General features: G+C 37.3%; 1 protein-coding gene across 1 annotated transcript; it reads right to left on the bottom strand.

The window, feature by feature from the left end:
• Nucleotides 1-1,853: 1,853 nt before the first annotated feature.
• hhipl1.L (HHIP like 1 L homeolog) lies at nucleotides 1,854-27,478 on the bottom strand. The gene is made up of 9 exons (XM_018241579.2): nucleotides 27,045-27,478; nucleotides 19,607-20,253; nucleotides 18,515-18,658; nucleotides 16,889-17,217; nucleotides 14,774-14,900; nucleotides 12,902-13,047; nucleotides 9,396-9,477; nucleotides 7,860-7,942; nucleotides 1,854-2,633 (listed from the first exon to the last, which is right to left on the bottom strand). The coding sequence occupies exons 1-9, from the start codon at nucleotides 27,333-27,335 to the stop codon at nucleotides 1,993-1,995; spliced, it is 2,490 nt and encodes an 829-aa protein (XP_018097068.1). The 5' UTR covers nucleotides 27,336-27,478; the 3' UTR covers nucleotides 1,854-1,992.

The raw sequence follows: 27,478 nt of genomic DNA, 5'->3' as shown, positions 1-27,478 counted from the left end.
GTTATATTATTGCTATTATGGTGTTGTTTTTAATTTAGTGTTTTCGGCTAGGAGAGATGAATACAAACTACATGTGCAGTATTGACTTTGGCACTTTGAGATAGGCTGAGGAGTCAGCTGAAACATCAGTCTGCTACTATTTTATTAAATAAATTCTGTTTAATTTTCAAGACCTGAGTAGTGCTGATCCCCTTTTTGCGATTATATAGATAGATAGATAGATAGATAGAGAGAGAGAGAGAGAGAGAGAGATACACACACATACACTGTATATATAATTATTTATATATGTCCAGAAAAATAGGTGCACACTGGGATGTATAAAAAAAAATTAAAAATTCCTTCATTTTATGGACGTTTTGGTCTCCCTCTAGTACCTTTATTAAGGGGTCTTGATAAAGGTCTTAGAAGGAGGCCGAAACATTGACCTGTTTTTAAAAGTAATAAATAAAATTATGGACTTTTAATTTTTTTTTTAAAAAAAAATCCCAGTGTGCACCTATTTTTTTTGGATATGAAATAACTCAGCATAATGAAGTAGCACCTGGGTCTCCTCCAGTGAACGTGCGGTGGGTGGGTGTGGGTGTATATATAGTATGTTCTCATAAAAAGGCACTTCAAATACTTATATATAATGTAATTCCATACCAAAGCAAGATATTAGACACATATAGCTTTTCCCGTATCAAAAAAGATTACTTGAAATAAATTGCACATGCATGAGGTTATAAGAAAAATAAAGTAATGGTCCTTGCATACCTTGCTTCATCATCCAATCTTCATCCAGTCTTATAATACCAAATACAGGGTATGTACAATGCTATGGGTTTATGGTATTACATACTCAATATATAGGAGTATATAACAAACTGTATTTTATTATTCCACCTGAATATTTTATCCACATAAATTATTAAATGTTAACTCTTGAAATAATCTGAACATACCGTTCAGTCTATGTACGATTTCCAAATACTTCCATTGTGGGCAGCAGCACTTGAGACCTTTGAAACCTTGAACAAGTTTGTGCTGTTGACACTGTTCATAACGAACGTGTCCTCATTGCCACTCTGAAACTCTGAAGTCTCTTTTGAATTGTGGGTAAAAACATGGTAATTGAAATTTTCTTTGCATTTGTAAATAAGTCTTTATATTTATATACAGTTTTTTATCTTTGTGAAATATTTTTATTTGATAAAAAAAAAAAAAAGGAAATACACAGTCACCCAGTTTTGTTTTACTGAATCTTTCCCTCAGTGCATGGTTTTGGGTATGTTCAGTCTTGATACATACATAATCACACGAGGTGGTTAGTTAATAGCAGAAGATGAGAAAATTAATGTATTCTAAATCACACAGGCGAAATGTTGTGTTACTGTCATACATATTTCAACAAAAATTGCAAAATCATTCCTTGGGATAAATTTTGAGAAAATATTTTTAATATTAAAACAGCATTGGCAAGAGATTTTTAACAAATGAAAATGTATAAAATATTATTCTTTAAAAGAACTCTTCGAACATACTTTGAACATAAGTAATAATTACCAGCCTATAATAGGTTTTAATTTATTAAAAAATAATAACTTTCTGGAATCTAGATTATTTACAGAATTAGTGATAGCAAAGCTTTACCGCTTCCGATTTTTTCTTACTACAACTCTTTCAAATCTCACAGAATTCCTCCCTGTAAATAGGATTGATGTCCTAGTACAGGAGTATCAAAGCTGGTCCATTACAACCAAAGAGCATATGGAACATTGATGATTTCTTAACTCCTCCCACCCCTCAACAGTTGTATACTAGGAGAAGGAGTTCAACAACAAATGGGTGTACACTACTTGTTTGTTTTCTCCTATCGGAGATATAGGCTAGCTTTAAAATCATGCTCCAAAGCTGGTCTGGAGAGAAGATGATGTCTGTAAGATATTCCTAAAATAAGTTATGACAAATGTTTTGTTTCAGACTAATGGTTATTATTCCTACAGTTTTTTAGGTTTCAGTGTTTTCTTTATGGCTGCATATAACTCCAGCATCTTCTTGATGTGTACAGTTATGTTTTCCAACCCCTTTATGTTTACAGTCAAGCAAGGTCTTTTCCTTCCCAGTGCACTGAACATCATCAAGAAGTATCCGCAGATTATTTGCACTGCCAAACTCTGCTTGTTTGCTGGCTTTAACAACATGAGAAAATCCCAGCTGGCGACATACCACTGCTGCTGTCTTGGTGTTCCACAGATCATCACAAACTGTGCCCCATTCTCCATTAATGAAGATTTCAACCCTCCCGCGGTCAGACTTGTTTTGACTGTTTACCAAACGTACTGCTCCATTATGCACCTCAGAAGAGATTTGTTTTGTTTCTGAATTACCAGTTTTCTTTTTGTGGCCCCTCCTCTCACCACTTTTTCCACCTTTTCTTGACCTTGGAGCTTTCGTTGTGGCAGGTCGAGTTGTGGTTGGGACCTTTACCCTTGCTTTCTCTGTTGGACTTTGCAGAAGCTTCAATAGCTGTTCAATCCAATCAGGAGTAGAACTAACTGGAGTCTGGGCTGTGGTTTTAGTTCTTCCAGATGGTTTAGCTGTAGACTTTACTTTAGAGCTTTTAGTGGATGTTGTTTTTATTATTAACTCTAGAAATTGAGGAAAAAATATATAGTAAATAAAAATTCCAAAAGTAAAACATTGTATCAAGAGTACATTTTAGTAGCAGCTGATAAAAACTAAATGCCAAAGATACAAGCGACGTGCATATATGACTGGTAAAAGAAAAATCTCTGTAGATGCCAGTATCACAAATAAACCTATAATGCAGGATTACCAAAGTAGTAGTGGTAACAGCAATTAAATGAATACCATTGATAGTGTAGTGTGTAATACTACAATACACAAGAGCCATGACTAAATTATATCCTTGTAAATGGTGCTTAGTGATGTCATCGGCTATAATCGGAGCTTAGTGATGTCATGAGGCCCGGATTTGAGGCAAGACCACAAAGGCCCAGGCCTAGTGCGGCAGAATTACAGGGGCTGGGCATGCCGCCCAGCTGAATCCAAATATGAGCACTGGAGACTGGCATGCGGGAGATTTGAAAATCTCCTGCGTGTCTCCAGTGCCTGACCAGTTATACGTGTGCACATTCTACATGGGAAGGGGGAAGTGGACACAGAGTGGATTATGGTCTAGAAATTAGTGAGTTTACATTTTTGCACTGAAATTTGAAGTGAATTTCAGTGCAAAAATGCATACTCAGTCATTTCTAGGCCATAATCCACTCTGTGTCTGCACCCAGGCCACTGCAGTCCCTGTAAGTACAGGCACAGGAGTGGGCTGAGCCAAGCAGATTGGCTGTGTGCAGTGGATCAGCCGCATGTGCCCATAGCCTTAAAGGAGAAATCAACCTGTGGGGAAAAAACCCTACCCCCACCCTAGGTAGACCTCCCTCCACCCCCCAGGCTAACTACCCCCCGGGGAAATGCCCCATACTTACCCCTCGGCGCAGATTCTTCCAGCGAAGTTCCACGCATCCATCTTCTGCGTCCTTGGTAAGCTGACTGGGAGATCAGCAATTTCCGTGTAATTACGCGCATGCGCAGTTGCGCAAACCAGCCAACTGCGCATGCGCAGGAATACTGGTCTCGCAGTCAGTTTACAGAGGACGCAGAAGATGGACGAGTGGAACTTTGCTGGAAGAATCTGCGCGAGGGATAAGTATGAAGTATGGGGCATTTCCCCGGGGGGGGGGTAGTTAGCCTGGGGGGAGGAGGGAGGGAGGTTTACCTGGGGGGTAGGGATTTTTTCCCCACAGGTCGATTTATCATTTTAAGTATATAATGTATTGGGTATAGAAATCCCACTGCCTCTGTCTGTATTTATTGTACATGTGTGGGATATGTTATCTAGAAGGCCATTATCCAGAAAACTACAAATTAAAGAAAGGTCCATAGGGTATAGTTACAGGAAACAATTCTATTTTTTTTTTTTTAATTGTATGAACTTGGTAACGTCATCCTGGTGTAAAAACAATCTAATTTGCTTTATTTAACATTTAAATGCTTTTTTGCAGATTTAATGCATGGTGATCCAAATTACTGAAAAAAACTTTATCCAGAACACAAGGATTCAGAATAATAGGTCCCATACATGTACAATACAGCATGGTGCCAGTACCCACTGCCTCTTAAGACATATAATGTATTTGGATGAAGGGATATTGTTCTTGGAAGTCACTGTAAGGTTATTGGATCTGTTATTCAGAATGTTTGGGACGTGGGGTTTCCTATAAGGATCTGCATATCTTAAATCTACCAAAATATAATTTTAACAGTTTAACCACAATATGATTGTTTTTGCTCCGTTAAGGATTAATTATATCTTAGCTGGGATCACGTAAAGGTTTCTTTTTTATTTATTACAAAGAAAAAGCAAATGCTTAATCCAGGAAATGCTTCTGATTACCAATTGGGTCAGGAAGGAAATTTTCCCTCTTGAGGCATAATTGGCAGGCTGCGACTGCACAGTGTATTATACAGTTACTACTACTGCTTGTGCTAGGTGACAACTGATTGGATTTCCAATCATCTACACATTGCAGATTCAGGACCAACAGCAGGGCTGCTGAACTTCTCTCATGGTGGGAGATGCAGCTCCTGCTTCTAACAGAGTTTGGGGCCATCCTCTCTGTAGGTAGAGGCAGCCTTATACTCAGTGGTGGATATAATGACATAGTGCTGATCTCAAGTGAGGAGCGGCAGAGCATATTAGCAATATCTTATGGAATTCTGGCTTTGAATATTGCCTTGGGGTGAGGCTGGCAAGGTCCTATTTATTTGATAAAATGTGAATAAATGCTGTGGCCATTTACCCCATTTCTGGTTTTCATTAAGGTATGTAGCAATGGGGTTCAGTGGAATGGCTGAAAGTAAGGGGTCAATTGAGGAGTCCCGGTCATGTGTCTATATGGCCTTTACTGTAGAAGATGAAGATAATGGTAGAGTATTTATGCTGGCAGAAAAACACTTCAAACCACCCATGCTACATATCAGTCACATGAACAGAAACTGCCTGACGCAGCAATTACAGACAGTTCTCAACCAAAAATCACCTGTGCCAACAGTGTAATGCAGTTTTTAATAATGATATGGCACACAGGGCAATACATTCACCGATGTTCAGCTAAAAAAGCACCTGTCACCACTCTTGATAATATCAAATGAAAAGGACCTTAAGTGATGACAGTGGAGTAGGTAAAATGTAATCTCCTCAGCAGGAACCCTCACATGGAATGTTGCTCGTGACATACCTGCAGCCAAATAATGACTAAAGTAATAACATGCGTGCTAAAAAAAAGTTTTTTTAAAAAAAAATTTCTAGTACTCATCACTTCTCGTATAAAGAAATACTTATTTTTTCCTCCAATAAAGATATACAGGTATGGTATCTTTCATCCAGAAAGCTCAGAATTATGGAAATGCCATCTCCTATAGACTCCATTTTATCCAATTAATCTAAAGATTTAAAAACCTTTTCCTTTTTCCCTGTAATAAAAAAAAAATACTGTGTGCTTGATCCAAACTAACATATAATTAACCTTTATTGGCAGCAAAACCAGCCTATTGGGTTTATTTAATGTTAATGATTTTCTAATCTGTATGAAGATCCAAATTTTTGAAAGATCTATTATCCGGAAAACCTCAGGTTCCAAACATTCTGGATAACATGCCCCATACCTGTACAATAAACAGGGCTTTCCAGAGCATTTCATTTTTAATTTCATCCAAGTTCCATTGGGTTTCTAGGGGTTACATACCTAGGGGCCACTGCTTAAACAGTTTGTGAGTCACGTAGAGCATAAATGCCTGCTAAACAATCATTAGAAACAGACTACCTTTGCTCCTTTCATTTAGCTTCAACTTTGAGACTTGCCAGGATGTTCTTTTTATTAGTGACCTATTTGTATTTTGCATAATAAAATGCTGATTCGCAATCTCATTTACATTCTAAACCAAACATGCTTTCAAGAGGCCACTTCACATCTGGTTGGCTTCTTGGACAGGCAGATGTCAACATGAATGAAAATTATACGGATTCACCCGATCTTTGTTGCCAAGACAACAAGAACTATTCCAATTGCGAACAGTGGTGACCTACATACAGCTATGGACACTGCTCTGTGCGCAGCGAGTCGTTTTGTTGAAACGCCTGCTTTTCTACCCAAGAACAGTAGGAAAGCTTTTAGCAGAAAAATCCTTTCATTCTTGGTGTTTAGTAAAGGTTAAATTTAACTTTATACTGAACTTTAAAAATTAGGGGAAAAAAATGTTCAGAAAGTGTGCTTTTTATATAGAATTCTATTTGTGCCACGCTGCTATTTTAACAAGGGTTTCTTTGGATCCTAAAGAACACTGTAGAAGAATTGGGAAGACCTTTAGAGAGGAAAGCAGTATAAAGGAGTCACTAAATCTGTGCTGAGCAGGTATATTATTTGTATCTTTGACATCAAAAGCACTGTGGGAAAAGCATAAGATACTCACAGTGTGCCTATGAGTCACAATATCTTGATGTATATATATATATATATATATATATATATATATATATATATATATATATATATATATATATATATATATATATATATATATATATATATATATATATATATATGAACATTGCAGCTGCTGCTGAAGAAGTCAGAGATAAACGGGCATAAAGGCTAAATTTTTCCCTTGTTTAGCTCCACCACCGTTCACGTAATACAGTATGTCAGGCATATTTTCTGTAAATTGTACTTGTCCCATAATGAGCTTAATGTGCCAAAACTTTATTGGCATTTTCTGCATGAATTCACCAGCATATTTCCCTGCTGCTCTGTCTTTATAATGGTAGATTGCCAGCCTGAAAAGAACCAGGAAAAATTAGTCTTGGTGAAAATACTCCAAATTAGCACATTTTCACAATGGCGTGATTTAACTTGGCGAAAAACATGCAAATGTGCAACAATGCAAAGTTAATATGACAAATAAGCATATTAATAAATTGCTGAGGCAGTGGAAAATTTAAATTTTTGCCAAAAAAAAGTATGGGATTCTTTATCCGGAAACCCACTATCCAGAAAAAATTATTACGTGATGGTCGCCACGCCATTGACTCCATTTTATCCAAATAATCTACATTTTTAAAAGTGATTTCCTTTTTTGTCTGTAAAAATAAAACAGTACCCTGTACTTGATCCCAACTAAGATATAATTCATCCTAATTAGCAGCAAAACAAGCCTATTGGGTTTATTTCATGTTTAAATGATTTTTAGCAGATTTAAAGGTGAATATCCAAATTACAGAAAAAGCCTGTATCTGGAAAACCCTGTTCCCAAGCATTCAGGATAACAGGTCCCATACCTATACTTGAAATTGTAACATTTGTCCTTTAGTAAATACACCCTTTAGTACCTGTCCTAACTGATAACTTTACCTTTAGTAGAGGCTGCTGTGAATCGCAAGGATGGCAGCAGCTATAGTACACACCAAGCTGGGCATTCAAACAATGCCCAGCTTGGAGCTAACTCACTGTGAACAAAATCACTAAAAGAATGACCACTAAAATAAAATAAGAGTTCTGCCATGTCTGGGAAAAGCTCCATTCTACATGTATTGCATTTTAAGAATGATGGGTTCCTCTGTAGTGTATCTACATATATGGTAGTGTTGTTCTTTGTGTGTTTCTTCTCTTGACAAAAAGTCAACAAGTGTGACCGAAATCTAGGTTTAAATGAAGAAAAAAGTACAACACAGTATAATGTATTTGTTCAAGTCTATCTATTTTCATACAGAACTTTCCATTAAAACCCCATCTACTTACTCTCTTTTGGCACAAAGTTGATAATTTCACTTTTCACTTTTACCGGATTGTGATGGAAGCGGCATTTGCCAGGGGGTGCTCTCCTTTGGAAACAAAATATCAGTGAAGGGACTTGGATACTGTAAGAATCACTACAGGGAAATCAGTGAGTGTTTGCCTGGAGCTGTGCTTCTGCAGAGTGAATATGAGATCTATTCATCAGCACAGTCTTAATGAGAGCACATGCATGATTAATCATTTCAAGCATGCACAATTTAAATATTAGTAATCCAAGGAAATAGGTTATTTAGAGTTTAATAAATGCAGCAGCTAAGTTTAGGAAAGTATTTATACCAATTTCAATAAATGGCACACAAAATAATAGTCCTTTAAACACGTATTATTTTTTTTTTTACTCCCATCAAAAATACAGATTATTAAGTTATCAAATATTAGGCCTTTTGTAAATAAATCAACTGAAAACCTTGGTTGTTATAGGTTACTGCTCCTGGTGCATTTTATTACATATAGGGGTTAATTGTCATGAATGATGGACTTAGAGGTCATCACATGATCCATAGTGAGACCAAGATGATAAAACTGTAAGGACATACAAGAACTGCACAGGCATCTCCATAGCTGTGATTGAGAAATGAGGAGAGCTTAAATACAAAACTATTTAACTCCAGTATGGAAGTGGAAAAGAAATAATAAAGTTAACAAAATTTCCCTAAATCAAGTTACTGGCCCCTAGAAGTGTTGTTTTATTGTATTTTATAGATCATAGAGTGAACATACACAGTCTACAAAGTGAAATGCTGGGTTTCATTTGGAGGGGTTGAACTTAATTAACGTTGATATTTTTCAACCCAACTTAAAGGTGTTGTTCACCTTTACTAACCTTTATTAACTTTCAGAGAGAGGGATATTCTGAGACCATTTACAATTTGGTTTTCATTTTCTATTTTTTTGTGGTTTTCAAGTTATTTAGCTTTTTATCCAGTAGCTCTCCAGTTTGCAATTTCAGTAATATGTTTGCTATGTTCCAAATTACCCTAGCAACCATGCACTGATTTGAATAAGAGACTGGAATATGAATAGGAGAGGCCTGACTATAAAATGAGTAAAAAAAAGTAGCAATAAAAATAAATGTGCAGCCGCACATTTGTTTTTTTTTAAGATGGGGTCAGTGACTCATTTGAAGGCCAATTGAAAAGTTATAATTAGCCATTCTAGAACATACTACAAGTTAACTTAAAGGTGAAACACACCTTTAATTTTTTGCAAATTAATATATATATAAGGAATCCTAAAACATAATAAATACTGGTGTTTGAGCAGAACTAACCCCAGGCTAACTAACCCCATTGTACTTGTTCTGTGGTCTCACATATCACTGTATACTTAAGGGATAACAAACAGAAGCTAAATAATACTTCAGAAAGTGACAGTGGTGAATAAGGATGAGAGAAATAATGCTCCAAAAAATTAAAAAAATGTTTAATATTGAATGTAATTAAATAAATTCTGATCGATTCTAATCGAATCTTGCCTCACCTTGATGGATCAACAATCTTGTACACAACACCAGATGGTGACGTGGCAACTGGCACTCCCGTGGACATGAAATATAATTCTCCTGTGAGTAATAAACACCAAATGTGAGGAAAACATTATATAAAATGTCACTTTAGAAAAGTTTGCAAGCATACAGTGACAGATCCCAATGAATAGATATACTGTAAAATCAATAGGCACAGAGAAAGAAAAGAAGAAGCCTGCACTGTCAGTGATACTGTGATCCACCTACACATGGACTCAAAACACTTGGCTTTCCTGAGGGCTTTTTACATGCATAGATGACAGTACTCCCTAAAGATCTTTATTCACACAGCCTTTATTTTCTGTAAAACAAGCTGTTATTCAAGTCCCCTGCCTTCCCATTCTCCAGCAGCTACATAAAGGTCAGCATTTGACAGCATTCAACCGTCACTACCAGAGACAGCTAATGCTGAAAATGCAGTTACAGTACATATAAATAACTGCAGCTGTGAAGCTATTGCGGAAGTAAAAAAAACTTTTTATTTGTTCTGCCATGGGTTGAAAAATGATGGATTCACCTGGAATATGTCCTATGCTTTAAATTGCCACACAGAAAAAGAAGAGCACTCATGCATGGGTGCCTGATTAGGGTTGCACAATATATTACAAAACTGACACTCCCTGGCCTTGCAATAATGACAATTGATTCTTTAGTCATCTTTATCAATATAAATGGTAAAATGGCATACAATATATAGCCACAAAAACTGGCACAGTGTATGACGGTGTAAAATTGAAACTGCCTGTTAGGTGTGTATATGAGTTTTGAATGTTGAAAATTGTTAAAAGGGTGTATTTGCAGGATTTTACCACATATTTCCCCGACCACTAGAGGGAGATAGAGGATCAGGTGGTAAAGTGTATAAAAGGGAGGGGTTCTGCCCAAGGGGTAGTTAGACAGGTTTTGGAAGGCATAGATAGGCAAATCATAAAGTGTCACACTAAGTGCCTTAGCCAGGTAGGGCAAGTGAGAATGGGTAGCTGGCACCACAACTAAAAGGAAGTGGCTGTAGCCGCCGTGGCTCAGTCACAGTTAGGGAAGAAGTGTGAAGTTAGGAATCAGCGGACAACCCAGGCCAAGTTGGTTTAAAAGCCTATCCAGAAAGGTCCAAAGGAACACTGACGTGGTGTTCACGGGCTGAAGCAGGAAGGTGGCACAAGGAAAAAGCCTAGCTGGGGTGAGACGGAGGGTTGCAGGACGTGTAATGGACTGTCTGACCGGTAGGTGGTGCACTGAAAGGTCTTTGCTGGGTTCGCAGATTTTACTAAAAGTGGGGTATTGTGAATCACCTGTAAACCTGTAAGAGAAATAGTTTAGTACCCTGGTTGGTAAGTAATCTGTAACAACGGTCAAATAAAACTGTTGCTAGGTTTTTTTTTAGAAAACCTGGGGAACTGTGCCTTTAATCACCGGAGGGCCCCTTACATATTGACACCTCTGTTCAGGGAAACTATTACATAAATAAACATGTTTTCAGCTATTAAGATCTGGTAAAGCCATTGAGTGACTTTAAAGCAGAAGTTAACCTCAGAATACATGGATACCCACCGAAAGGCAGGCATCACTGCTGCTAAAGTTCCCTTAAGCCTTTGGTTTGGAACCTGTCTGTTTGCTCCAACCAAAGTTTTGCTGCACTGCTGGACTTCAGCAGGTCATTTGTATCAACACTGACCATCCAAAGCAAAGTGCAGATAGGCAGAAATCCTAGATGGATGATGCAGGTAATAAATTGGCCACCATTTACAAGAGTGTCGTCAGAGTGTCATACAGTTCAGCACAATGATTCTGCAATCTAAAACTATAACATTTCAGAAGACAGGTCCTACTTGTAGGAGAAAATCCATAATTGTACTTGTCAAATATGACATAAAAAGATGCAGAATCTTTATATTCTACATAGATACCTAGCCGGTTTTGAAAACGTCCCATCCCTATTCAGGGGATCTCTGTATATATAATGGCCACAAGAGGGCCTCTTACTCAATGCCAGCTATACCATTGTCTACATATAAAAACATTTAAATGGAACATCTCCATCAGTTTCCATGTGTCATCCAAATGTTAATACAAATAACTTGTCTGAATGTTTTGCTAAAAAAAAAAAAAATCCTGTAACCAAAAATCCTTCAGCATTTTAGAATTGCTCATTTCCTTTAACAAAAACCTTCAATTCATTTAAAATAAGTTTATCAAACTGGGGAGAGGGTTAGGATACAGCTAGATGCTTGCTGCTAAGCCCAGCACTACGAGATATTAATAAATGTACAACCAAAACTCAAGTTATACCAAGTTCTCCAGCATACAATGTACAAAACAGTCTTAAGTATACGTCCTAAAGTTGCATTTTCGAAAAGAGATGGACTTAAAAAGCAAAGATATGGAAAAAATTAAACAAATTAGCGGTCACTCAATACCCAATACAAAATTTGCATGCCTGTTAAATCCCTAATAGGACATGGAATACAAAGCTAGGTTTGCTTGCAGTGCAGAATACAGTCAGGCCCGGATTTGTGGAGAGGCCACCAAGGCCCGGGCCAAGGGCAGCAGGATTTTAGGGGGCAGCATGCTGCCCAGCCACACCCACATTGGTTCAGAAACACTAGGGATGTGTAGGAGAAACGATAGTTTTTTAGATTTGCCATGTGCCAATCCCCATTGCTCCAGTCCCAATGATGAAAATTTGAGCAAATAAAAGGGAGGGGACAGGGGCGATGAATGACAGCGGGCCTAGGGGGGCCCGCTATGTAAATCTGGCCCTGAAAACAGTATTAAATAACTCCACTTCATTTTATCTTTTATGTTTTCTAAAAATAAATAAATAAATACATTCTTAACTAATTAGGGGTCATTTACGTATTGCAGCACAGTTTGCAAAGTGCAATTTCAGAAACAATGACCATGTTCTTTACCAACAATGCATCTTTTCCATAATTCTAGCATCATTTTGGTCACCATGGAGCATTGCACCTGTTGCAGTCACATCTGCTGCGTCACAATTTATGTAATTGCACTTGCTCTTCAACATAAATTAGATGCATTTAAACTGAAAAAACTGAGTTTCTTGGGATCATTTCTGGCCTGAGGGTCATGAGAGTATCTGGTATCACTGCATTACGCAGATTGACACAGGCTACTATGGGAACCTTGAACCCAATGCCTGGTTCAGAGGTGGTGGTAGCTCCAGGGTTCCCACAGCAAGAAGAAGGCAGATGGTGCCAAGCATTATACAGAAGTACAAGGAGTTCATGTTGATGCAGGTAGCATTAATTAATGTGATTTTTCAATCCACTGACTGCCTCCAAGTGCAACTGCATGTGTGGATAATTGACTCCCGTTTTCAATTTGGTTAAAAGAATAGATTAGGAGTGAAAAAGATATATAGCATATATACGTAACTGAACTCACAGCTTCTACAGAGCAGAAACTATACCATGTGGTGAGTCCATTTTACACTACTTACCTGCTTCATCCTCAGCAAAAGAGATAATGTACTGGTAATAGTTATTAATGAGCCCAGGGAAAATGCAAGTCTGCCCAGTTCCCATACAGATCTCATGGTACAGCCACTCGCCAGTCTCCTGCTTCTCCTTAAGAGCCATCAGACGCCTGTTATGTGAAAAAGACCAAAGGGCTTAAATTGTGCCTTCTACATATTAAAACATATGAATAAAACTGATGTAAATAAAACAGCTATTCAGCAAGAAATGTAATATGTAATGTAATGAACCTATCACCTTATGGAAAAAAAGGGTGACTGCCCACCAATTGCCCACTTATGTCCCATGAAATACAGCAGTTATCTGCAACAAGAGTGCAGCTTCTTCCTAATTACCTCATTAATATTTATTATACTGGGCTCATTGATCTAGCAGTATACTGTGAATGCTAATAAGCCTTCATGCTGCCCTTGTCACAGTATGGGTATAAATTGTGATGGCATTAGAAAACAGTGGGACAGACCAGACATACAGATAGACTGTTGATGTGGTTCAATGGAGGACATAGTCACTGAAGAAAACATATATACACAATCCAAAGCTTCTTTTTGCCTTTATGTTCTGAAAAATGTTTTATATTTTTTAAATAAAATGTAAAAGTCCATAATTTTAGTTATTACTTTTAAAAACAGGCCAATGTTTTGGCCTCCTTCTAAGAACTTTATGGAGACCCTTTGATAAAAGTCTTAGAAGGAGACTGAAACATCAATAAAATTATGGACTTTGAGGGGGTTATTTACTAAGGTCCGAATACCCGAAATTCCCCAAAATCTGAAAAATTTGTGATTTTTTTTTTGTTATAATAGGCTTTTAAAAAAAATCACAAATTTTTCGGAATGTTAATACATTTAATAACCCTGAGGGCTAAAAAGCCAGAATATAAAAACACAGCATCTCAAACCTGTCGCGGTTGCTTAAAAGTCAATGGGAACAGTCCCATTGATTTTTGGTTGTGTCGGGGGTTAAAGGCAATTTTACTGTGTTTTCGGAGCTTTTGGGGTGAAAACTCTGAAAAAATTCGGAGTTTTCGGGGAAAATTCACGAAAGAATCGTGAAAATCTGAGCTTTTCCTGCAAACGTAATTTTCGGGAAGATGTAATAATAAACATGCGTTAAAAACCCGAGCATTAAAAACCCGAGCGGAGTTTGTAGCAGCCGATATTGAGATAAATTCGGACCTTGATAAATAACCCTCTTTAATGTTTTTTTAAGAATCCCAGTGTGCACCTATTTTATGGACATATATATATATATATATATATATATATATATATATATATATATATATATATATATATATATATATATATATATATATATGTATGTATGTATGTGACTGCCCTAACATTAATCACAGAAGGGCTTCTTCAGTCTCACACTAAAAATAATCAATTTTAATGCTATCCATCCCATAAGTGAAATGATGTAAAATGTTAATATCCATGCCAAAATACAGCAACTAGCTACAAGTAAAAATATAAATACAATCAAATGGTATCTTCCAAAATTGTGCCCTATTTATTCTAGAATTATATACTATATTTACCTTATGAAGCCAATAGTATTGGGGAGACGTACAGTTTCTTAGCAACAAACACGTGAAATAAAACAGCAAAGGAAAATAGCATATAGGTGTTTTTCATACATTAGAGATGTTGATTGAAAACAAACTGATTCTATAATGTGTTGTGCATTTTAATGTTATGTTTAAATGAAAAATGTATAAATAAAATATAAGACACAGGAAAAATCAGAATCTAGAAAAAAAACTCATTTATAATATGGTTTTAATATGTTGTAACTTTTGTAATATGATTTTCTTTAACCTGTCATACCCGCTCATAAAGTCTCCAAATATATACATCCCTTTCAGATTCGGGTTTTGGCAACCTCTGTAGACATAGCCTCCAGTGACTGATTTGCCCAGTTTGTGTGGGTAGGCAAAGATTGGGAGAACATCATCTGAGGAGAAATATCCATCATTATTTTAGAGAAAAATGATATGTAATGCTTAAAGGATAATATAAAAAAAAAAGTATAACCCGTGGGGTGCCAGTTGCTGGGTAGCCCCTCCCAAAGAGGCAAATCACAAGCCATCTGACCCAGGCTAGCTCCCTTCTACCAAAGGAGACCCATGAGCTCTGTGTATTTTTTTTCTGATGTGCAATGCGACTGTGTTTGATCGATTTCTAACATAATAGCCACAACACTACTTCCTGCTTTGCAGCACTCCTGGTTACCAGGCATTAACCAATCAGTGACTTTAGGGGGGGGGGCACGTGGATCATAACTGTTGCTTTTGAATCTGAGCTGAATGTCAAGGATCAATTGCAAATTCACTGAACAGTCAAGTCCCATGTCCCTTCAAGTCGCTGACTAACTCAGAGTTAGAGAGCTGAAAAGAAGTTCTGGCTATTATGTTAGATATCCAGCCACTCCAGCCTTTATACGTTACATTTCTGGCTAACTAACTATATTAGAAACATTTTTTATTTTGCATAGTTTATCTATTTACCCATTTTTTATGTTTACACTGAACGGTTCCTTTAAAACTGCAGTATACCACCTTGTTCAACATGAGTGCAATGAATATGGCTTTTGCTGAACATATTTCTTCCCTGTTTTAAATCACAACATATTTTCCCAGATTAAAACAATAGGTAAATGTTCAGCACAAGCCCTATTCTTAGAACTTGCGTTCAACAAGGGATATAACTAGAGGAGGCACTTATAGATTTATATCCACTTTTTGGATATAATATAATATTACATATTAAGGAAAAGAACATTAAAACACATGGACTTGTTACAAAAAAATAACAAAAGGGTGGTATAAAGGTGATATCTTTTTTGGCTAACAAGCTCTGTGACTGGCTAACATGGTACAACAACCTTATGTGGACTTGTTCAGTAATCATTTCATTCAGTTCAATTTAAAAAGCCACTAGGACAGCTTGAAGAAACCACTCAGTCATGGTGAAATATTAATACCCAGCAAGCCCATTTGTTTGAGACTTAAAAACTGAATACTGTAAAAACAAATCTTATTTTTTACATTAAAATGTATGATCTAACTATAATACATTTAAGAAAAATAGTGCTTATAATCTTCAGAAATATATAGTATAGCTATGTATTTTTAATAATAAGAAATACTTTGTGCACAGTTACCAGTTTGCATTGAGATTCAATTACACCCTTCCTTGTAAATTCCTGCTGTGTATAAAAACCATAAATAACATGGAATTTGTTCCATACATCCATATATATTTCTCTCTGCAAATATTGCAATATGAACGTGAATGAAAGAGTTTCTTGTATGTACTTACTTTGCACTAAAACTAGGCAGACATCATTCAGAGAGAAGATCAGCAGCTTAATGGGCTCTATCTATTGCTGAACTGCATATTACAGAACCCTACAGTTCTTGCTGATATATTGGTTCTTTTTCTTATTGTTGTGTGCTGTTCTCACATGGCTAAAGCCTGGGAGTATTGCACAAGTAAATATCAGCACTTTTAGTACCACGTGTTGTTCCACATTCTGCTCTTTTCACATTTGGTTTGACTCAAGTGTGGCATTAATCTAATCATTTGATTTCATCATCGGGATTTAAAACCACTCTAACATTATAAATGTTTTTTATTAACTGTGCCTGACGGAGTGGAATGCCTATGGTAGAAATCTGTTAAAGGGACGGTATACACCCCTTTTCAACATAAGTTCATTGAGTAAGGCTTATGCTGATCATACTTTGTGCCTATTTTCTAAATGAAGAAATATCTATGCCCGTTAAAAATACACTCTTAAAATTTGCATTTTACAGTTATAATGCAGGTCCAAGTAAACATTGCATATGCGGTTACTTAAAAGTTTTCAAGCAGCTACTTTTAGCATCAATGCAGCCATAAAAACAGTGGATTTTAACATATACAACAACAGATCATTACCTAAAGAGGAATTAGCACACAGTTTCTTATCATAACAGCTGAATCCTTCCCTTGCCCTCCAGCCATAATTTTTTCCTCTCTCTACTATGTCGACTTCTTCAAATTTATTCTGTCCTACGTCTCCACAGAAAAGACGTCCTTTCCCTTCCTTTGTCTGTGGGTCTCCTCTATCAAAAGAGCAGCGCCACATATTCCTCACCCCATATGCATAGATTTCAGGCCGAGCAGATGGGTCGTTGATAAATGGGTTGTCTGGTGGGATTCTATACAGAGGGCCATGATCATTGTGATTCACATCAATACGCAAGACTTTGCCCAATAATGTGGACCTTGAAAAGATTTTTAAAAATGAGAAAAAAAGTCAATCTTGTTATCCTAAAATCACTTTTATATGATATACTCACTCACAGTGACATGATTTCACAACACACAAGGCAGGTCACAAGGGGCAACTATATGGAGGCACAAGAAAAACATGTTGAGAACTTTTTATTTGATTGGATTCCCACTGCGGTCCAAGTGCAACTGCAGTATGGTAAGTAAATGACTCCTATAGACTTTGAAGCAGAAATTTATTTGGAACTCTTCAGCTGTTAAAGCACAAAACAATGCTTGGTTTTTGGCATCATGCTATATAATTTATAATAAAGGCAATTTAAATTAAAAACTGGGAGTGCAGTCCATTGCATGATCTCTCCTTTCACAGTACTACATTGGTTGCTTATACGGTATTGGTAAACTGTGATATATACTAAAAGAGGTACAGTATTATGTTACTTTTCTGTTTAGTTGCCAAATTTCAGATGCAAATTTTGGCTTGTGACTATGCGCTCTTGCATCCAAACTGATCAGCTCCCCCATTAGGTTATAGGACGTCTGAATTAATAAAAATATGGTCATCGCAGTTGCAGAAGTCCCCAAAAAACATTCCCCCTGAAATCTTAGAGTTAGAGGTGCTCCCCTAAGATCCCTTTGTATAATAAAATAACTGATGACTTCTGGAGTTGAGCACTTCTTATACAACTTGTCAGTACTATGCATTGAATTGTACCAAACAATGCAATGTGCGTTTAATTTCTATTAAAGTTGAATGGGAAGTTGGAATATGAAGAAGATCAACAATTGCAACACATATTTACCTTACCATGTAGACCAAGCAACAATACTGAAAGCCAACATAGATTACATGTAAACTTCAATATTTATGAAAAAAATATATATAAATATATATATATATATATATTTAACACAGAACCATGTTTAATAGGATATCAACATATCTCCTAAATATTGGATAACTATGGTTACAAAAATGATCATGTACATATGGTACATGGGAAGTATTCTCCACCAGCATTTTTCAGCCTGCAGAGAAGTATCAGATTGCAGCAGCTCAGCCAGTCATTTAATTCAATGGAATCTGTAAGTCACTAGCATTCACTGGCAATGCTGATGTAAATTACTGTTCAGATCTGATTTAGTATGCGGCCAGAATATTTGTAGAAGATTTGGCCAAATCCAAAAATGGCAGATTCGGTACCTCCCAGTTACAACTTAAAATACTGAGATTACCATTTTTCTACAGTTTTCTTGTATTTTATTAAATAATTGGTATACAATTCTTACTTGTTCTGGGCATTACCAAACTTCCCAAATGGATCACCGGCCATCCCTCCATCCCCAATAAATATGTAGAGATATCCATCGTCCCCAAATAAAATCTCTCCTCCATTGTGATTGGATGCTGGCTCCTCTACTTCCAGAATTATCCTAAAAAGAGGGTTTGGGACATATTAATAAAAGAAAGAAAAAGGGGGAAAAAAAAAAAGATTGCCTTGCAAAGTAATTTACAACTTTTTTTCCAGATATCTTTAGATTTTATCCTTTATGGTGTCCAAGTCAAATGTCAATTTTTTTTGCAAAATAAAAAAATTACGTTAAAAAAAAAACAACTTTTCACCAGAAAGTAGTACAGGTATTGGACCTATTATCCAGAAAGATTGGGACCCGGTGTTTTATATATAAGGGATCTTTCCGTAATTTGAATCTCCACACATTAAATCTACTTAAAATAAATTTAAACATTAAACAAAACCAGTAGGTCTACCTAGCTGAATTTTTTTTTATCCCCACTTGTGTTATAATACCCTCAAAAGATCTTGTAGCCCAGGGACGGGCAATGAGCACCAAATACAGACAGTAATGAAATAAGTCAGACATAGGACAAGCAGGGACAACTACTAACATTTTCCCATAGTCTACACCAAAACTTTAGGACAGCACAAGTATTTCTCTAGTACTCTGCTGCCAGTAATGCACATTGCCAATGTCCTAGGACAGCAGTGGTTGGCCCTTTTCCACAAAAAAAAAAAGAACAGTACTTAAAGGCTAATAGCATTATGGTAGAATTTTTTATACAGTTCTATAGATAAAAGAGTAACTTAACATGTTCAAATGAAAAGGTCAAAACTAAAGAGAAATGTATAAAGTTTCCCTGTTTATTATTTTCTTGAGGGAGTCCTCAAAACAGCCATAAAAGTTGTAGAAATTAACATTTCAGTCATTTATTATCCAGTTAGGTTTTGAGTTTTGACATATTAGGTTTTTTTTTCAGATGGAATGTTCTAACCCTGCTGGAGTTGTGCCCAGCTTGCAAATACTTGGTTAATATATTAAAGATGCTTTTACAACATTAATAGGTTCACTATGAAACATTACCGTTCCGATCCGTGGTCAACAGTGTTCATATCATGAGTGGAAACTCTGAACTCACTTATTCGTATAATTTCGTCAAAGCCAATTTCCACTGAATAGTAAACATAGACTTTGCCATTGTGTTTGAAGTGTGGATGCAAAACAATTCCAAGAAACCCCCGTTCGTCTCCTTCCCAGGGTGAGGTCAGCACAGCTTTAGAGATGTTGAGAAATGGAGTTGCTAGCTTGGATTTGTTGGGGAGGTAGGTCCACACTAAACCCACTTGTTCTGCCACAAAGAATCTGTGTGTGCCATCATTTGCATGTACCATTGCAACAGGATTTCTCAGTCCATTTGCTACTTCTTGAAGACACAACTGCAGGCAGCCCTCCGAGTCAGCTGTCACCAAGCCAAGGTTCTGGTTAAGGTTGGAATTTGCTAGGAGGCGAGGAAAGCAATAGTCTGTGTCCTCTAGGGCCAAGTGCCTGCAGAACTTTGCTTTGTTGCTTTCCAAAGCTAAAAGTTCTAAATCAGTCGTCAGGTACTGGAAAATAGACCTACAGGTCTGCCACACATCCCAGCAGTAATCGTCACAGAGGCCTGCAATGGTTCTTACAGGAGTAGAGGGATCTTCTGCATCATACAAGTGTGCGGCATAAGGAGAACATTCCTAGGAAAAAGTAATGGATATGCTTTGTGAACAGATCTACATGTGGAGGGAGGACTGGCATAAATAAAAGTGATTCATTCATTTCCCTAAAACAGGCCCATCCATAGTACTGCTGGGGCCCAGTATTCATAATTCACTTTGCCGTTTTCCAGCTGAACTTCCTACCGTATATTATCCCTAGCAGCCTTCTTCAGTAATACATGCAGAGAGTTTTATTTACCATCCATCTTTATTGTGTGTGTTTGTATGTATATATATGTATATGAATTACTATATTGCGCCCAGTAGGGGTCGCTATTCACATTTTGTATATAACCTGTCTGTTTGGATCAGGATGTATGCCTATGATTAAGGGAGTGATTCCCGAAACGCGTAGGGCGTTGGATCCTTGTTTCAAACTGGAATAAAAGTATATTCCATGTACCGGAGTGCCGTCCTTTTCTTTTTGAGGTTTATGTGAGTTTCAGCAGCGGGGACGCTGCGGACAGAGCACCCGATTGGAGCACCAAATGGGAGTGTGAACTGGAGCGGTCCCCTTTGATAAAGTCAGTATATATATATATATATATATATATATATATATATATATATATATATATATATATGTGTGTGTATGTGTGTATATATATATATATATATATATATATATATATATATATATATATATATATATATATATACACATACATACATACATACATACATACACACACACACACACACACACACACAAAATAAAGAAAGGACTTATTTCATGAGTTATACCAGTAGAAATGGTTAGAAAGGCACATAACATTAGAAATAACAGAATGTACAATTGTGCCAATAGGATGAAAATTATACCACCATTTCTGCATGAGCCAATCCTGGAACAAGAGAACAACTTCCAGGATTTTTGGCCAGCAATGTGATTCAAACAGCTGCAGAGCAGAAAGTCTGTCATTTCTTTATTCTTTATAAGGTTATGTAAACAGCCATCTGACATGGTCCAAGGCATGGAAAAATATATGCATTTATTAATGCACTCAGAAAGCATGTGCTCTGTGCCCATAAACATTTTGCAATGCACCTACATTCATAGCACCTCTGTTGAGTAGGCATATGTATATACGAGAGCTGTAAAATGTGTATAGCAACTGCATTTTATTTCACATTCTCTATTTTCAGTTTTTTTAAAACATAGGGGGATAGGGATACAGAAGGCAAGAGGGGAGGGGCAACTGCATTGTAATACAATTGAAAACTAGCTTGTAAGGGAGGTACAGACATGTGCATGACATGCTCTCTATATATGAGTCTCACTAGTCACTCCATACACCCCAGGGCAAATAAGACATGCATCACATGCAAAAATAAAAATACAAAACGTTAGAAGTGTACTATACAACAGACCAACAAGGAGTAAAGGTATGAGTCTATGTATGTGTGTACATGCTGCAGTAAATCAGAGAATCATTTACAGACATAGGTCCAGTGACTCAATATGCAATTGACTTTGCACTTTGATCTACTGCAAGTTACTAATGAAAGACAAAAAGTCAAATTGGTCTCTTGAGGTTACCAGATCATGGAAGATATCTGGGACACTTTTAGAAAATCCAGCTACAAGAGTGCACCAAGATTGCAACCAATGCAGCCCAGCAACATACATTTATTGGATTAGTTTCCCTGCTTTTTAAATAATTTAACAGATTAGCCCCGGTATAAATTAAAATTTTATGATCCATGTAAAGACAAGCAATTACCCTCACAGCTATATAGATATATATGTGTTTATTATTTTAAACTATAAAGCTATAAAGAGCTACATATAAAAACTAATAGCATAACAGTGTGTAGGCTCCTCTGGTTATGCCTGAGGCCAACGTCTAGAGCTGCATAGTAAATGAGGAATGTCAGAAAACATCAAGGAACTACGGAACTGAATAAATAACTAGATGTAGCAGCTATAGAAGGTACCTGAAAACAAACTCCCTGTAGATGGGCCTATCAGAACAACCCTTATATCGAGAAAATCACCTAGAAATTGCATCCAAGCTTGGAACTTGTGTTCTGTTGATTTATCTGTGTCATTCATTTCAGTTTATTCAGATATTACACATTCACCATTCTGATTTAAAGTCTACATCACATATTAGGCCTTCTGCAGATGTAAGCAACTCATCGTTAATCCAATTACCAATTGAAACAAATGCACTCTTAAGATATTGAGGCTGTAATGATCCCACAACAGACTGCATATAGTCATACAGCATAACATAATAAATCAATTGGTTCTGTTACAGCATATAGACCAGTCACAGAAGACACTGCCTCACACATGAAAATGCATGCATGGGCATTTTTGAAAAGCAATAATGCTTTTATTGCCCAGTATACCATTTTGTTAAACATGGGTTGATTAATCAGGGCTTGGGTTGAACATAATTTTTGTCTATTGCTTTAATCATAAACACATCTAAGGCTATTGTTATTTATTAAACTAAACATGGAGAACAGGGAAATTGAAGCTACTTCATGTTTAGTTCTTGCAAGGTAGATAATTAGAATACTATCCCATCCCTTCTCCCTTTGCTGTGACTGTTTTGTTAGCAGAAGTCCATTATGCAGGGAGAATATCTATATACTCTTAATAGAATTATATAATGAGATTAATTTCATGATTAAAACAATAGGCAAAAATATATTCAGCACATGCCCTATTCGGCTCAATAGGTCAGCAACTCCATGTTAAAAATGAGGCAGAAGAGGGAAGATATCTAAAAATAAATAAATAAATTAAAGATATAGACCAACTGAAACATTGTTGCAAACAGGCAATTAAATAGCATATTAAAAGTTAAAATGCAGTTTACAACAAACCGGAAGCACATATTTTCCAACAGACTGCTCAAGTCTATCAAGACAAATTCTTTATAGAGCTTGCTTGTGCGTCTCTGTAAGGTGAAACTTTTCACGATTTTAACACATAAGTTAAATCAGCCTTGTAACATAGAGTGTACTCACCATGGCATAGGCAAAAGCAGGTGGAATGCTCCTGTTTAGGAGCCCTTAGTATAATAATAATAATTGTAATTGCGGCTGAAATCAGTATCTGGCTATTTACATTCTCTGCACTCCTGGCTCTGAATCCTGAAACAGAGTTGCAAGCCAGCTGGTTAACAGACCTGCAGGGGAACTGGCTCCTATAACATTGTTTTAAGAGTCAAATCCAGAGGACAGAAAGGGACACACAGATACCGCTTTCAACTGAAATTCCATTTACAAATAACTTTAAAACCACTGAACATTTTTAATGTTTTAAAAAAAATGTTTTGCCTTCCTCTGGATCAACTAGCAGTTAGGCAGGTTAAAATATAGTTAAAAGGTTGAACTTGATGGACGTGTGTCTTTTTTCAACCTAACTTACTACATATGTAAATATGTAATGACTGTGTAAAAGAAAGTTGCTTAGAATTATACTTTCTTTCATGCAAAAAAAAAATTTCTATTTTTGGGTGAAGGACCCCTTTATATTCCTTTGCTTGTATGGGTCTTGCCCCATGGACACATGCACAATTATGATACCTCCCAAAAAAAAAAATGGTATATAATAACTGGTTATTTTATGGGAGCAAAGTGACATGCATATATACACATATACCCTGACGGCAAATAATATATTATGTGTGGCTTGATTTGTGTGAGTTAAACACAAGTTTAAGACATTATTTACTGTTGTAGAAGATCTACAGGATAAATGCATGGCGCAGAAACCTGAAATTCAAGCTGTGCCCCTATCCACATTTCTTATAAACCCCTGTGGACTAAACCCTTCCAGCAACTTGCTGCTTATCTGGCAGGGTCAGACAGACCTAGTGGAGATCCCCCAGTGGAATAATAGCCAGTGGGTCTCCCCTCTGAACAAGTTGGTCAGTTCACTATAAACACACATCTGATGCATGGCCAACTGGCCCCTGTCCACACTGTGACTGGGTTCCATTCCCATTATGTGACCAGACTAGGGGAGCGAGTCTTCAAAGGATATGTGGAAAAAAGAATGAGATACAAAGAAAAAGAGATACCAGACACCCTAGGGAAAATTACAAAGGCCAGTGCAAGGTGAAAAAAAAACCAGACACAAACTTCAGTTTTTTTTGTACCTTTTAAGGCACAGATCTTTTTCAATTGGCAGCACTGTATTCATGGGGGCAGGCACATAGGGGTCTTATATCCACCCCCTAACTTATATGTCATTAAACCACTGGTGTACTAACTACATGTAAGCAGCAGTTGTGGGCGAGGGGGGCCTGGGGAACAGGGGGCCCAGACAGTGGGGTCTGCCTTCTCTAAAGCTGTTTAATGGTGAAGCTGGAATTATGGGGAAAATGCATTGTGGGTATAAAAAAAAACATGTTCCTTGCACTTGCTGATGTATTACCACTGGTTCAAGCTGTTTTTTCAGTTTTCTGCTTGTGTGATATAAACCTTATACATTCCTTCAGTTCACATCTACCTTGATTCATTCCAAGATTCAGCTACATCAAGTTTTAGAAAACTCCACTACAGATTTAAGGGTAGGACTATATGGACATTTTCGGCGCGATCTGACGCGCTGTGACAAAACGACTGCGACAAGTCGCATGTGACAGAAATGAGGTAAGAGATGGAAATGTTGGATGAAGTCGCAGCGTTGATCCGACGCGACACAACTCGCAGGCGTTTTGTCGCAGCGAGTCGGATCGCACCGAAAACGTCCATATAGTCCTACCCTGAATCACAAAACCCCTAATAATACTACATCACTTATACCGGTTCCCAATTATAGATATTATTTTAAAGAGAGAGGCCTGTATTAAAGGGGTTATTCACCTTTAAGTTAAGTTGTAGTATGATGTAGATAGTGATATTCTGAGACAATTTGTAATTGGCATTCATATTTTATTACTTGTGTTTTTTGAGTTATTTAGCTTTTTATTCAGTAGCTCACCAGTTTCGGTAATCTGGTTGCTAGTATCCAAATTACCCTAGCAACAATGCATTGATTTGATTAAGAGGCTGTAATATGAATAGGAGAGGGTCTGAATAGAAAGAGGAGTAATGAAAAGTAGCAATATTATTGTTATATAGTGGCAACATATTTTGCAGCGCTGTAATAACAATACATTTGCTGCCGTACAGATCATTTTTTTTTAGCCGGGGTCAGTGACTCCCATTTGAAAGCCTCAGAGGAAGAAAGCAAATAATTCAAAAACTATTTAAAAAAAAATAATTATCCATCCTCCTTTTACTTTAGTGAAATACACAGCACAAACATTCTTTCAAACAGTGCATAGTTTTTATTTAAATGTGCCTGTCCCAACCCAAGGCCTTCCAGCTGATTAACTACAGTTCCTACCATTGACAAGTGGCAAGCCTGCCTGGACTGTCTCACCTTCGGCTGGTTTGCTGGACCTATTGGCATCAGAACCAGGGATGGGAGACAGGGGTAGCCTTTAACCCCCCCCCCCTCACAAGCTTTTTGAAAAATGAACATAATTTCAAGCAACTTTGCAATATACATCATTTAAAATACATGCAGACTTTTCATGATTTTTAAAGGGCATGTAAAGGCAAAAATATAAAATCCCATTTTTACTTTCTTTAATGAAAAATAAATCTATCTCCAATATACTTTAATTAAAAGATGTCTACAGTTTTTATCATAAACCTGACTGTATGCAGTGCAATTCCCCCTTCTTTTACTGCTGTTGATAGGAATTGTCAGATGGTCCCCAACTGCTGTGCAGGTAAACGATCATACTTTCAAATGGCGGGGGGGCCCCCCCACCTTACTTCCCAGAACTCGAGCAGCATTGTTGGATTCCCTGTAGAGATTTGTATCCAGAGACGCAGTGCAGTCTCTATATTATGATTATTAATCAGCCTTGCTGTATTGGCTTCTATGGCAGATATTATTTGACTTGTGCTGTTTTGATAATTTATGACGATCCCTAAGCTTAACCTTCCAACTGAAGCCCAGACCACACTGAGCATGTGCGAGTCTTGATATTGCAGAAATGTCTAACAAAGTTACAAGATGACAGCCCCCTGCGCCAACTTTGAAAGCATAAATCATTTGTCTTATTAGGCTGCTGGTGCAGTAAGTTCATGTTTATATTTAGTATACATAATACAGCATTTCTAACATTATTCTATTTTAGACTTTAGTTGCCCTTTAATGGTTTCTGACAGTTCCCTAAGCCTAACCCCCTGCTCTCCTCCTGATCTCTTCTTGACTACTTAGCTGAGCTGTCTGACTACTGTTACTTTGTATCAGCAGCCATCTGTCCTCAGCCTGCATCCTCCAAACCCCACAATTCCCTGCACACATGATCTCAATAAGGAATGAAACATCGCAATGCATTGAGGGTTATGTAGTTCCTACATGCTGTTTGTAAGCTGTGGAGTAGTGTTTAGTTGCTCCTTCCCTGCCAGGATTTCAAATGATGCAGAAAGAGAAGAGCTGTTAAACAGCTTGATTTCAGCATAGAAAATGGATTTTATTCATACTTTTTGAAGAAACAGGTAACTGTGATGGGTATAAAGGTCAGTGCATGATGTGTGAGGAGAGAAGGCTGAATGCAATGGGTACAGCAGGTAATATACACAAGTAGCTGCAGGAATGAAGTTTATTTTTACATATTCATTGAGGTGACAATGGTTACACACTGTTGACTACACATGCACGGGGAGAGCTGCAACTGTGTGATATGGACAACTGACTAATGTAGTTAATGTATATGTGACTGTGTTTGTGCTGCCTGGCTCACCTGGCATAAGATGTCCTGCACATGGGCAGCGCAGCGCTCGTACCCCGACTGGTCAAAGTGGCTGAGGACGCGATAGAAATTGTCCATTAACTCTCCATCCCTTACTGAGTCACAGCAGCCAAAGTCCTTATACTGGACACAGAAAGTCAGCTCCTGCACTGGCCGGAAAGGGGGCTTAAAGTCCAGGCACTGAGGGTGGGCAAAGCCTGTGCCCAACAGAGCACTAAGAACACCTGCCAGCAGTATTCCCAACATTCTGACAGACCCCATGTCAAACAGCTTCACATCCATAGGGAGAGCAGTCTCGGTACAGCAACTGCAGCGTACTATTCCAGCTACTTTGAAGCACCAGGCCCTCCCTACTGATCTGATCTCTGCAGCTGCACATCATTTGCTCTGATGGGTCAGGCCTCTGGGCTGCTCCCACCCACAGT

This window comes from Xenopus laevis, chromosome 8L (assembly GCF_017654675.1).
Source record: "Xenopus laevis strain J_2021 chromosome 8L, Xenopus_laevis_v10.1, whole genome shotgun sequence".
Classification (NCBI taxonomy): domain Eukaryota; kingdom Metazoa; phylum Chordata; class Amphibia; order Anura; family Pipidae; genus Xenopus; species Xenopus laevis.
Note: the sequence above shows the minus strand (reverse complement) of the source record. Positions and strands in the feature narration are given on the sequence as shown.

What these genes read in the sequence shown, in the direction of transcription:
- hhipl1.L (XM_018241579.2), bottom strand. Translation starts at nt 27,335, where the DNA reads ATGGATGTGAAGCTGTTTGACATGGGGTCTGTCAGAATGTTGGGAATA. An exon ending in TTTTGCTGAGGATGAAGCAG is followed by an intron (nt 9,478 to 12,901) that starts GTAAGTAGTGTA and finishes TATTACTCACAG; the next exon opens with GAGAATTATATTTCATGTCC. An exon ending in CAACTTTGTGCCAAAAGAGA is followed by an intron (nt 2,634 to 7,859) that starts GTAAGTAGATGG and finishes CTCAATTTCTAG; the next exon opens with AGTTAATAATAAAAACAACA.